At 42.8% G+C, this 13,168-nt stretch overlaps 1 protein-coding gene across 1 annotated transcript in view; it reads left to right on the top strand.

Moving 5' to 3' along the window:
* LOC124712108 (galactose mutarotase-like) overlaps positions 1–13,168 on the top strand; it is a 170,350-nt gene that overhangs the window by 72,126 nt on the left and 85,056 nt on the right. The window contains exon 4 of the mRNA XM_047242406.1: positions 10,090–10,262. Within this exon, the coding sequence (XP_047098362.1) occupies positions 10,090–10,262 (173 nt within the window). The remainder of the gene's footprint in view (positions 1–10,089; positions 10,263–13,168) is intronic.

Here is a 13,168-nt window from a genome sequence, read left to right as displayed (position 1 = left end):
TGAACATAGACATAAACAAGGGGGAACATAATGGGATGCAGTATCCAGAAAAGAGGTGAGTGTAAAATGAAGATTAAAAACAAAAAATATGTTACACAAAAAACCACACATTGTGAGTATTGAAAGACACAAGTCCAAGTATGACAGGAGTACAATAAGTCCCAGAACGATTAAAACAGCCACGCGATATTAGCGCACCACGGTCAACAAAACTATATACAAGTCGAGCACACAAGTAAAAACCACACCACTTGACGACACTGTAGAAATGCACCGAAACGACCACTGACGCAGCACACTCGGCGATGAATAAGAAAGTTGGAGGATCTGCCAGGGGTTGCCCTCCGCGGCGGGGTGTGCGCTTATAACTACTCCGGGCGCCCAGGAGTACACAGGCCGCCGGTGAGGCCACGGTGGCGTGGCATGGCGTGATTGGCCCATAGTCGGTAGGTTGCTGTTTTCCGTATGTGCGCCGGATGGCGTTGCTGGGGTTACCGCGGAAGTGTATGAGGAGTGGTTGCGCATGCGCTGTTAAGCGGCGGTGGTAGCGCCCCCTATCGGCCGTGAGCTAAACGCCGTCTGATTCCTGGCCCCGAAGCGCTGTGCGCCAGGGTGAGGTCATTGATGATACTACACTCCCGAAACCGCATTTTAGCTTCACGATCTCTTTGTCAACTCTATGTAGAAGGAAAAAAATCGCGACACCGAGAAGCAGTTGTTGGACATAAAAGAAAGTTGGTAGATGTGTTTCTACATCGGAAAGTTGATATCTATCCAAATTTTGCGCCAGTCAAATAAGAATGGCGCTAGTAGCAGCACAGATGGTAATGAGGTCCCATACTCCGAGGAGCGTAGGGGACGATGTGGGAGACCCGCACCGCTGACTAGGAAGGTCCTAGCGGAGATTGTTTGCCATTGCCTTCCTCCGGCCGTAATGGGGATGAATGATGATGATGAAGACGACACAACAACACCCAGTCATCTAAAGGCAGGGAAAATCCCTGACCCCGCCAGGAATCGAAGCCAGGACCCCGTGCCCGGGAAGCGAGAACGCTACTGCAAGACCACGAGACGGGGACAGTAGCACCACTATGACGATGCAAATCAGGTTTGCGTTAAATACACGCTGTAACGGTCGTAACCGTTAGTTATCTTTGAGATTAGACTTGTTGAGTTGATGTTAGTTAAGAATGCTCTTAAGGCGAAAAAGACACCATTATCAACACTTCACCGAGTTTGAACGAGGTCGTGTAGTAGGGCTACAAGAAATAGGGCTACAAGAAATGGGATATTCCGCGTGCGATATAGCAGAAAGTCTTGGCAGGAATGTAGCCACTGTCCATGATTACTTGCAGCGGTGGTCACGAGAATGTACAGTCGTAAGAAGAGCAGGCTCTGCGTGGCCATGTGGCATTACCGAGAGGGAAGACCATCGTGTTCGGTGTGGGCCTCTGGATTCTTGCTCATCGTATTGCATCCGCAGCAGCAACTTGAGCAGCAGTTGACACCACAGTGACACAACAGACTGTCACCAATCGGTTACTTCCATGACAACTTCAGCTCCGTCGTCATCCACAAATAATAGTAACCGTCCTCGTATTGACTTGCACCAGGCATGGGACTTCACCGCAGAAACTGACATCTGGCACCTGTACAAAGCAATATATGCACGTTTGCGCGCTTCTATTCAACATTCTATCGGTTACACCGGTTATTAATGTACCAGCACGTCCCATTTGCAATGGCGTACCTCGCGCTTACATTAATCAATGATCTTGCAATGTAAATCTCTCAAATATGCTGCCTAGACAGACGTATTCCCAAAATTTTGTTACTCTACATTAAATATTTTCTGGTTTCGCGATTTTTTTCTGTCAGTGTAAGTACGAGGGCATTGGACACTAGTGAGAGTATAGTCTCCTGAGATGGAAAAGAAATCTTTGACTTGTATTTCATTATCTGCAATAATTTATACTGCTGCAGTCACTTTTTACTAATATTTTATTAACACAATGCATTTCGGCAGCATGCTGCCATCATCAGGTGCATTATACAGTTACTTATACATCAGCTGATGGGCTATGTACATTAGATGTGTGTGCCAGTGGGGTTAAGAATCGAAAAATAAACCTGTGTGGAAGGATAAATGTGTTACAGTGTGTACATTATGTGAATAGCATGATTAGGTAATATATTAATACGTTTACTTTCATTTGTGTTGGCGATTTAATTTTCTGGCACACAGAGCACAGTAAAAGGTAAATCACAACTTAGAATTTTCACAAACATCTGTTTACATCTTCCCAAAGAGCTTTAAAATCTAATATAAACTACTTATAATTTCAAAAACTGTTAATATCTTTCCAGAGAGTTATAAAATCTAAGCTAAAATACTTACCATTTCAAACACAGTAATATATACCTGTGGTGAAGATGATGACTTTTACCTAGATGTATTGGCAATGTGGAGAATGTTACGTGAATACTTAATGAAAACTATTCCGTCAATGAAATAAACATTTAATATTGGAGAAGTTTTGAAGAAGCTAACATTATTACTTTCAAGCTTATCATTTAATAATACATCTCCATGTGCTGTGTCATGAATGAAGATTTCCAGTTGTTCAGATAAGTCCGTTTGACGCCCCTTATTCTTTTTATGTAATATATGAAGATAATTTGCAGTATCATGGAATGGGTGGCCTGTGTCTTTTATGTGGATGGCTATTGCTGATCTATTGTAATTGTTTGTGTGGTAAGCATTTATGTGTTCATTATATCTTGTTTGGAAGTCTCTTCCAGTTTGGCCTATGTAGAGGGATCTGCATGTATTACATAGTATTTTGTAGATGCCTGATTGTGAGTGTATATCCGGCTGTGTGTAGATATTGTGTCTCAGTGTGTGTTGCAGTTTGTTGTGTGTTGTAAAGGCAATGCTAATGTCATTTGGTCTGAGAATGTTTGCTATTTTGTTGGAGAGTTTGCCTGTGAAAAGTATGCAAGCCATGGGTTTCTTTATCATTTCATGTATGGAAGGCGGTTTATTATTGTTTTACCCTTTTTCCGTGGGGTTATCAATTAATACTTCATCATAGCCATTTGCTGAAGCTGTGTGTACTAGTGCTCTGTATGCAGCAAGTTTGTGTGTTATGGGGTGACAGGATGAGCTGTATATGGTGGTATTTTTTGCTGTTGCCTTTCTGTGAACTGGTTATCAATTAATACTTCATCATAGCCATTTGCTGAAGCTGTTTGTACTAGTGCTCTGTATGCAGCAAGTTTGTGTGTTATGGGGTGACAGGATGAGCTGTATATGGTGGTATCTTTTGCTGTTGCCTTTCTGTGAACTTTGAAGATGTGTGAGTGAATTGCTACTGGATTTTAATATCATTGCCTTTGAGGTGGTTGATGATTGATGAGTCTGTAACATATGTCACTCACAAAAGATAGGTTAACGTAGATGCACTCAGAAGGAGTACTTCGCGTACCAGCTGTGTTATTCATATTGGATGACTTGAAATGAAATATGTTATCTACTAAATTGGGACTGAAATCATTGGGTTGCGCAATGTATTTCAAGTTAACTAATTTGCGGTCAAAAGAATTAAGGCTTAAAGGGACAATGAGTGCCTGATCAGTCATATATAAGAAAAACTAGGTTTATGCATAGTTAGATGACAAAACGACGCTTGTATGACGGCGTCACTTGTTGCAGGTTTTTGAAGAATGTCATACACAATGCGCCCTCTACTAATCCGATATTTACATCAAAGTAATTGAGTAACTGATTAGATGCCATAACTTTGTGAGTAAAACTCAATTTGAGAAGCAAACGACAGAACATTTTCCCATGTGGGCTTATGTTATATGGAGTGGAGAATGTGTTATAAATAGCAAACAAAAATTTTGCATTTTGTTTCTGTATTTAGCTTCTAAAAGTGAAACTACAGTTCTATTGAGACGCTAATTTTACGATAGGCTTGCTCAGAAGAGATGTCAAAATGACGTGTACTTGATGCGACCACGAAAGTTGGTAGCAGTCGACCTGGTAAGCCGCGAGTGGTACGATCTTCTTGCCATTGCCAGTCTACATGTTATATCCTCTCTACTTTGGCCATCATCAGTTATTTTGCTGTGCAAATAACGAAAGTCATCCACTACTTTAAGTGTCTTGCTTCCTAATCTAATTCTCTCAGCATCACCCGATTTAATTCGACTATATTCCATTACCATTGTTTTGCTTTTGTTCATGTTCATCGTCATCTTATATCCTCCTGTAAAGACACTGTCCATTCTACTCAGTTGTTCTTCCCATTCCTTTGCTGTCTCTGACAGAATTACAATGTCATCGTAAAATCTCAAAGCTTTTATTTCTTGTCCCTGAACTTTAATTCCTACTCCAAATATTTCTTAGGTTTCCTTTACTCTTTGTTCAGTGTACAAATTGAATAACATCAGGGATATGCTACAACCCTGTCTCACTCCCTTTTCAACCGCTGCTTCCCTTTCATAGCCTTGACTCTTATAACAGACATCTGGTTTTTGTATAAGTTGTGAATAACCTTCTCTCTCCCTGTATTTTACCCCTACTACCTTCTGAATATCAAAGAGAGTCCTCTGGTCAACACTGTCAAAAACTTTCTCTAAGTCTACAAATGCTATGAACATAGCTTTTTCTTTGCTTAACCTATCTTTGAAGATAAGTTCAAATATGGTTCAAATGGCTCTGAGCACTATGGGACTTAACACCTGAGGTCATCAGTCCCCTAGAACTTAGAACTACTTAAACCTAACTAACCTAAGGACATCACACACATCCATGCCCGAGGCAGGATTCGAACCTGCGACCGTAGCGGTAGCGCGGTTCCAGACTGAAGCACCTACAAGATGAATCATAGGTCAGTATTGCACTGTGAGTTCCTATATTTCTCCGGAATCCAACTGATCTTCCTCTAAGTTAGCTTCTACCAGTTTTTTCTTTCTTCTGTGAAGAATTCGTGTTAGTATTTTGACTGTGTAATTAACTGAAATAGTTATAAGAAGTTGTACCAAGAGTATCATGTTTGTAATACAGTAAATCTTGAATGCGCCGCCGTTGTCTTTGATCTGCGTATAACACGCAAATTACATTAGGAAAACAACGAAATACGAAGAAATCGTACATTTGTGGACTGCTATCGAGTTTCGTAGTCGCACAAAGTCACTCCTGGGTAAGCCAAGCGCGACACTAGCTCGTCTCATTCAGATGCACTCAAGTATCTCGCAGCATCAGTGTTGCCACCTTCACACTAGGCAAAAACAATACAGCGCCATCTTGAAAACATGCACATAAGTAGCTGTCAAAGCGTCTGCTTGCTACGTCCATTGATATTGTGCCAGGACTGTTCCGACAACTACCACCACTACTTCTCATGGTGTCAGGCAAGCTGTATGTCAGAATTACGGCGTATATTATGAATCAAATTAAGTTATTCTGATGGCCAGTTAATGAGATGATTCAGTTCGTCCAAATGACATTGGTAATAGGTGACAAAAAAAATGGCTCTGAGCACTATGGGACTTAACATCTATGGTCATCAGTCCCCTGGAACATAGAACTACTTAAACCTAACTAACCTAAGGACAGCACACAACACCCAGCCATCACGAGGCAGAGAAAATCCCTGACCCCGCCGGGAATCGAACCGGGAACCCGGGCGTGGGAAGCGAGAACGCTACCGCACGACCACGAGATGCGGGCGTAATAGGTGTCAAATGGCGGTTTCTGTTTACATACAAATCGTGTTTATAGTATTCTGATTGAACCGGGTTGTTTGGTGTGGAAGAATTAGAAACACACGATAACAAAAATCACTTGGAAAGCAGAAAAATGAAAAACCAGACTATTATTGTGATGTACCGGATGGTTACAATTAAAGTGCAGCTAGTCATGGAAGTCCAGTGTGAGCTGTAATTATTGTATGGCAGTGAAATGTGGTAGGTATGTCAATTCGTTAATGCAGAACTGATTTGCGCCGCAAAAAAAATGGTTCGAATTTCGTCCAACAGGTGCAAATCTGGCGCTATATAGCATCTGGTCGACGTCTCTGGTGCTCATACCGAACAAATTTTGTAAGCGGCAGATAATAATGCAATCAACATTATGCATTTATTATTTTTTTAATCTTTTCAGTCCACGTCCCGTTCCTAATCCATTCTGGAAAGATTTATCTATCTCTTTCTTGCATTCATAGCGCCAGATGTGCACCTGGTGGCCAAAATTGGAACTAATTTCTTTCCAGCGTAAATAGATTTCGCACTAACGCATGAGAATATCCTCCAAGATTCGCTGCCATGCGATAATTACTGCTGTCACTAGACTTCTGTGAGTAGCTGCGGTTTATTTGGGCCGGCCGGGGTGGCCGAGGGGTTCTAGGTGCTACAGTCTGGAACCGCGCGACTGCTACGGTCGCAGGTTCGAATCCTGCCTCGGGCATGGATGTGTGTGATGTCCTTAGGTTAGTTAGGTTTAAGTAGTTCTACGTTCTAGGGGACTGATGACCGTAGAAGTTAAGTCCCATAGTGCTCAGAGCCATTTGCACCATTTGAACTTTATTTGGTATTTATTGGGTTCCTCAGAGAATTAAGAAATAAATTGGATTTTGTCTCGGCAAAGTATTACAGGTTTCATCCACGTATCTTTATCAATGTTTTAATTAGTAGTAATAGAAACTTCATTTTTTAAGTATAACTTAGTATCAGAACCGAGGTATTTTACCTGTGTGCCTCGACTGAAATACCTGAATGCTTCAAAATACTGTTCTAAAAAAGTATCAAAATTAAGATGAGCTGAGTTTCATATCAATCTTTGCTAGAATAGAGGATGGGAGCAATCGTCCACAAAACATGTTACGTCACTGTGAATAAGAGGTGGTTCTGTTATCCTGTACATCATAATAAAACGGGGTATCTACCGTATATAACTAAACGGCTAAAATGATCATCTTGTCCTAGTTGCAAGTTTAGTATCTACACAGAGGTGACAAAAGTCATGGAATAGCTCTTAATATCGTGGCAGTCCTCTTTCTGTCCAGCGAGATGCAGCAGCTCGACGTATCCTGGATTCAACAACTTGTTGGAAGTCCCCAGCAGAAATAACGAGACATGTTCTCTCTGTAGCGGTCCATAATTGCGAAAGTGTTGCCGGTGGAGGATTTTGTAAAAGTAAGATTGGATTTAACGTCCCGTCGACATAGAGGTCTTTAGAGATGGAGTGCAAGCTCGGATTGTGTCACGGATAGGGAAGGGCCGTGCCCTTCCAGAAGAGCCATTCCGGCACTTGCCTAGAACGATTTAGGGAAGTCACGGAAAACCTAAATGTGGATGGCCGGACTCGGGTTTGAACTGTCATCCTCTCAAATGCAGGATTTTGTGCACTATCAGAGCTCTCGATTGTATCCCATAAATATTCGATGAGTGGCCATATCATTCGCTCGAATTCTCCAGAACGTTCTTCAAAATATCTGCGAAGAACTGTGACCCGGTGACATGGCGCATTGCCATCCATAAAAATTCCATCGTTGTTTGGGAATATGAAGTCCATGAGTCGCTGGAAATGGTCTCCAAGTAGCCGAACATAACCATTTCCAGTCAATGATAGGTTCAGTTGGACCAGAGGACCCAGTCCATTACATGTAAACAAAGTGCACACCATTATGGAACCGCCACCATGTTGCACAGTTCGTTATTGAGAACTTGGGCCCATGACCCAAGTCCTACCATCAGCACTTGCCAACTGAAATTGGGACTCATCTGACCAGTCCACGGTTTCCCAGTTGTCTAGAATCCAACCGATACGGTGATGAGCCCAAGAGAGGTGCTGCAGGCGATGTCGTACTGTTAGCAAAGGCACTCACGTCGGTTGTGTGCTGCCATAAGGCCATTAAGGCCAAATTTCGCCACTCTATCCCAACGGTTACGTATGTCGTCCGTCCCACATTGATTTTTGCTGTTATTTCACACAGCATTGTTTGTCTGTTAGCATGAAAACTCTACGCAAACGGTGCTGCTCTCGGTCGTTAAGACAAGGCCGTCGGCATTGCCCGTGGTGGGAGGTAATACCTGAAATTAGGTATTCCAGATCCACTCTTGACATTGTGAAACTCGGAACACTGAATTCTCTGAGGAGTCCCCAAATGGAATGTCCGATGCATGTAGCTCCACTTACTCTTCCACATTCCAAGTCTGTAATTCCCATTGTGCGCCCTTAATCAAGTCGGAAACCTTTTCACGTGAATCACTTGAGTACAAATGCACTTCCCATTTATACCTTGTGTATATGTGTCATCTCAGTGTAAGAGCTTGCAGAAGTAGCAACAATACCATTTTCAGTGTTTTTTATTTAATTAGTGACCGAACGTAACTTTTTAAAATGCCACGATAATCTACTCATTAAGAGCTATAATCTTACGTTAAAGGTTAAAGATAGTAACACAATTATGAAAGTAGTAAATTTAGTACATGTCCTGAAGGTGTTTTATATATGGGAGTTCGATTCTTTCAAGAATCGGTGGTGGGGAAGTTGCTAGTAATTTCTGAAAGAGAAACCACATGAAAAAATATGATAAATTAAGCAACGTAAAAAGATCAATAAGGAACCAGACGGATAATTTCAAGTAGTTTTTGTGGTGATCTAAAGCGTCTGCTCTATTACAGCATAACCAAGTTTTATTATGTAGAATTTTGATAGTAGTTCACAAAGAAGTGTTCATTTGGCCAAGTCGATTTGGAACAGATCGAATGGTTCCAGTTGATCCTGGATTTATGAAAAGAGATCCGAGTTCAATAGGTTTATATCACAACTGTATCTTCACGTTTGAAATCTGCCAGATGGGCAGATCTGTGAAGCATCCCCAACTCTTTTGTGATTCCCTTTTTAGGTACTCCACGTCGACGTCTGCTCGTAGATACGTATCGTCGGTAGGTTTTCCGGCTTTACTTCCCGACGTGACAGCGACGACTCTCCGATGAGGTGCGGACCTTGTGTTTTGCTATTACTGCGAGCCTTGTAAATATCGCTTTTATTTAGTAATTTGCTCGGCTGAAACTCTCCCCTTTTATGATGAAGACAGCCTGCGCCACCTTTCGGAGGGAGTGGGCACGTCAAAGAGACAAAAAACCTCATATTAAGCAGTCCGTAAAACACGTAAACGTTCACTTCAGTTAGCGTGTTTGTTAATGCCTACGCTTTCCGCTAGATGGTGCTGACTTACTGCCGAATAACTTTGGGTCCGTAAAACCTTCACTGATTAGTACTACGTAAATGAAATAAGTACAACACTCTTGTATTTCACTTTCACTCTATATTCAAGGATTAAGATGGTGATGGATGATGGTCTATTTAAAAGGTTCCTAGCCTGGAGGAATCTAAATAGTCCGCAAATGCCGATATGCACGCGCTCTACGTCCAGATTCGCAACTAACGGCACACGACACTTTCAAAAGTCCACACGTAAACATCTGCATACCGGTACTTCTGAATTCACTCGTATCAGCAGATAATTTGAGTTTCTGTCGTCTATATGTCCGTAAAGTTCCAATCTAGAACAAAAGTCCTAAAATCCCTATAATACTCCGTTGCTACCAACAGTCAGAGTTCGTACACTACACCACTTTTAATCTCCGTAATATTCTAACAGTTTATCGCGAATCTTAACACGATAAAGTACAATCTAATTATTGTCTCGCTGATTGACACGGGTTCCCCGCCCTTTAACGAAACAATGAAGGGAAAAAAAGGGGGCAATAATGACGATCAGGCCTTTTTATAGGTTTTTTCAGTACAAGAGTTTAATATAACGTCACTGCCTTCTCTATGACGGAGCTTCCGTGGCTTTGCTGTACTTCGGCGTTAAACTACTTGCTGATATACTATAATTTTGATCTGTAATTACCGAACTCTGATTCTACACTATTTTCCCCTCTAAAACTTCTATTCTTAACTTTAAATTATTCTTTCTATAGCTTTTATCACTTTACATCTGATATTTCTACATTCGTAAGTGGTGTGAGTAGAGAATGTGCTGCATGGGATTTTTATCTGCCGCCAAGACTACGTGCAGCACCGTGACCATCTGTTCGGGGGAATGGTGGGCCGCGTGGCGGGCCGCGTCCCGTACGCGCGCTTTTCCCTGGCCAACGCAATCTTCAACCTCACTGAGAACGTCGAGACAGACGGGCCCGTCCGCCACCACCAAGACGGCGGCTTCCACGGCTTGCAGCACGTGAGCACCTCTTTCTTTCCTATTAGCCTCGAATACACCATTGCGAATGAAAAGTTAATCTCCCAAAGCAATGATCTCACAAGAATGAAGTTCATGGGCAGATTCTACACAGTCCAGTCATATTAATGTGACCCCATCTACACTCATGCTCATAAATTAAGGATTATTTATTTATTTAGCGTATGGCTAATACAGATATACCATGAAATTAAATTACATATACCGGGTGATCAAAAAGTCAGTCTAAATTTGAAAACTTAATAAACCACGGAATAATGTAGATAGAGATGTAAAAATTGAATTGACACACATGCTTGGAATGACATGGGGGTTTATTAGAACAAAAAAAAAACAAAAAAAAACGTATTTCTAGACGCGTGAAAGATCTCTTGCGCGCGTCGTTTGGTGATGATCGTGTGCTCAGCCGCCACTTTCGTCATGCTTGGCCTCCCAGGTCCCCAGACCTCAGTCCGTCCGATTATTGGCTTTGGGGTTACCTGAAGTCGCAAGTGTATCGTGATCAACCGACATCTCTAGGGATGCTGAAAGACAACATCCGACGCCAATGCCTCACCATAACTCCGGACATGCTTTAAAGTGCTGTTCACAACATTATTCCTCGACTACAGCTATTGTTGAGGAATGAAGGTGGACATATTGAGTATTTCCTGTAAAGATCATCATCTTTGCTTTGCCTTACTTTGTTATGCTAATTATTGCTATCGTGATCAGATGAAGCGCCATCTGTCGGACATTTTTTGAACGTTTGTATTTTTTTGGTTCTAATAAAACCCCATGTCATTCCAAGCATGTGTGTCAATTTGTACCTCTCTATCCACATTATTCCGTGATTTATTCAGTTTTCAAATTTATACTGACTTTTTGATCACCCGGTAGATTGTACATATTGACACACAAGAAGCTTAAGTTTGTCTTTACAACTGAACATCCCGTCCTTCAATCCAGCGCACTGCATCTGGAGTTGCTAGCAGGAAGCCCTCTGGCGCCGTGATAGGCTCGAATCCTGCATTCACTGACAATGTGGTGAACAGTCTGATATGGAGCCCCGCAGTCACAGGCTGGATCAGGCAGCTTCTTCCACTTAAAGAGAGCATCCCTGCATCGGCCATGGCCGGTACGGATTCTGTTGACAGTAGTCCATGTCTTGCGTGTTAGGTCGAATCGACTTGGAAGTTTTGCACCTGAGAAGATATTATGCAGGTGCACGTCTGTAACTGCTTCCCACCGACCTTTCCATTCTTCAAGAGGTTTGAAATCCTTAGCAACCATGTCAGCAGCATCGCACAGAGTTGGATGGCGTGATTTAAGTCTCTTACGATTTAAAAGTGGCAGGTCGCTATGCACGGGTAGGTTAGAATTCCTGGAGATCTTGTGGAATTCTCTCATAAGGGCAGTACATCTGCGTACATCAGGAGGCATTACACCGGTTAACAGTGGAAGCCAATAAACTGGAATAGATCTGATTGCGCCAGATATTATGCGCATTGTCGTATTCAGCTGGGTATCAACAAGCCTTGTATGATGACTGTTCGTCCAAACAGGTGTACAATACTCAGCATTTGAGTACACCAAGCCCAGAGCTGAAGATCGCAGGGTGGTTGCTGAAGATCCCCAGGTAGTTCCGCATAGCTTATGGAGGATGTTGTTTCGAGTCCTCAACTTTTCAGCTAAGTTAAGAATTTGTTGCTTGAAGCATAGTGAACGATCCAGGATGACACCAAGATATTTTGGGTTCCAATTATGACGAAGAATTCTGCCTCTGAAACTTACTTCCAGTTTTACGTTCGCCAACCAGGAAATGAAGACAACAGAAGAGATTCTAGCCAATGACCTGTCTGCATTAGATAATTACTTCAAAATCTGGAGACTCCAACCCAGTGTGAGTAAAACAGAAGTGTGTTGCTTCCATCTAAATTAAGGATAATGCTTATTCATGGTGAAACAACGCTCTGGTGGGCGGTTTGCGGGTTTAAATCACCTCGGAGTATGACCGTGCGGTGCATTTGACCTACGGTCTTCGCACGGTGGCGCTGGCAGCAGTCCACATTCGCAGAGGTGTGCTGGTGCATTTCAGAGTACGGCGCAGCGAGTAAGTGTGCAGACGTTTTCAGGCGTGCTAATGGTGACTGTGTGTTGAAAATGGCTCAGAGAATACATATTGATGACGGTACGTTGGGTAGAATACTAGGGCGACTGGAGGCTGGTCAAACACCGCAGGTCGTAGCACGGGTCCTCCGTGTGCCACAAAGTGTGATCTCAAGATCATGGCAACGATTCCGGCAGACAGGAAACTTGTCCAGGCGCTACAGTACGGGACGTCCACAGCGTACAACATCACAAGAAGACCTATACCTCACCATCATGAAAGCCGGAAATTCATAGCGGGACGAAATTAGGAGCTGGGACGGAACTACGGTCCGTAACTAATAAAAGGGAATGTAGGGGACGGTAGTTTCAAGAGCAGCGATGCCTGTGCGCGAACGTTCTGTATGCATTGGACAGTTCATGCGGTACTGAGTTTTAACGAAGGTTGTTGTGAAACCGGTTAGTGCGACATTCCGTCTGGTAAGGAAACACGTCTGCAAGACATCATTTGAGTTCTTACGATTGTGGACGGGCAGTTGGAAGGCTCGAATCCGGTCAAATTGTTATTACCGTGGCTCCAGTAGTGACTGCGTCCAAAAGAGCTGATCTCGCGATTAAAAAGGCCGCAGATGGTGGAAACACTATGCGAAACCATGCCGGTGGCCGTAGACGGACCACCACACCGCAGCAGAATCGATACGTAGCCCTAGTGGCTGAAAGTAACAGAATTTGTATCTCAGGTACCGCCGAGGTGTCGGACGCACTGGAAAGTGGAAGTATTGAAAGTATGGAATGGCCTG

Source organism: Schistocerca piceifrons, chromosome 8, assembly GCF_021461385.2.
Source record: "Schistocerca piceifrons isolate TAMUIC-IGC-003096 chromosome 8, iqSchPice1.1, whole genome shotgun sequence".
NCBI classification, from domain to species: Eukaryota; Metazoa; Arthropoda; class Insecta; order Orthoptera; family Acrididae; genus Schistocerca; species Schistocerca piceifrons.
The sequence above is the reverse complement of the archived record's forward strand: the minus strand, read 5'-3'. Positions and strand labels throughout refer to the sequence as shown.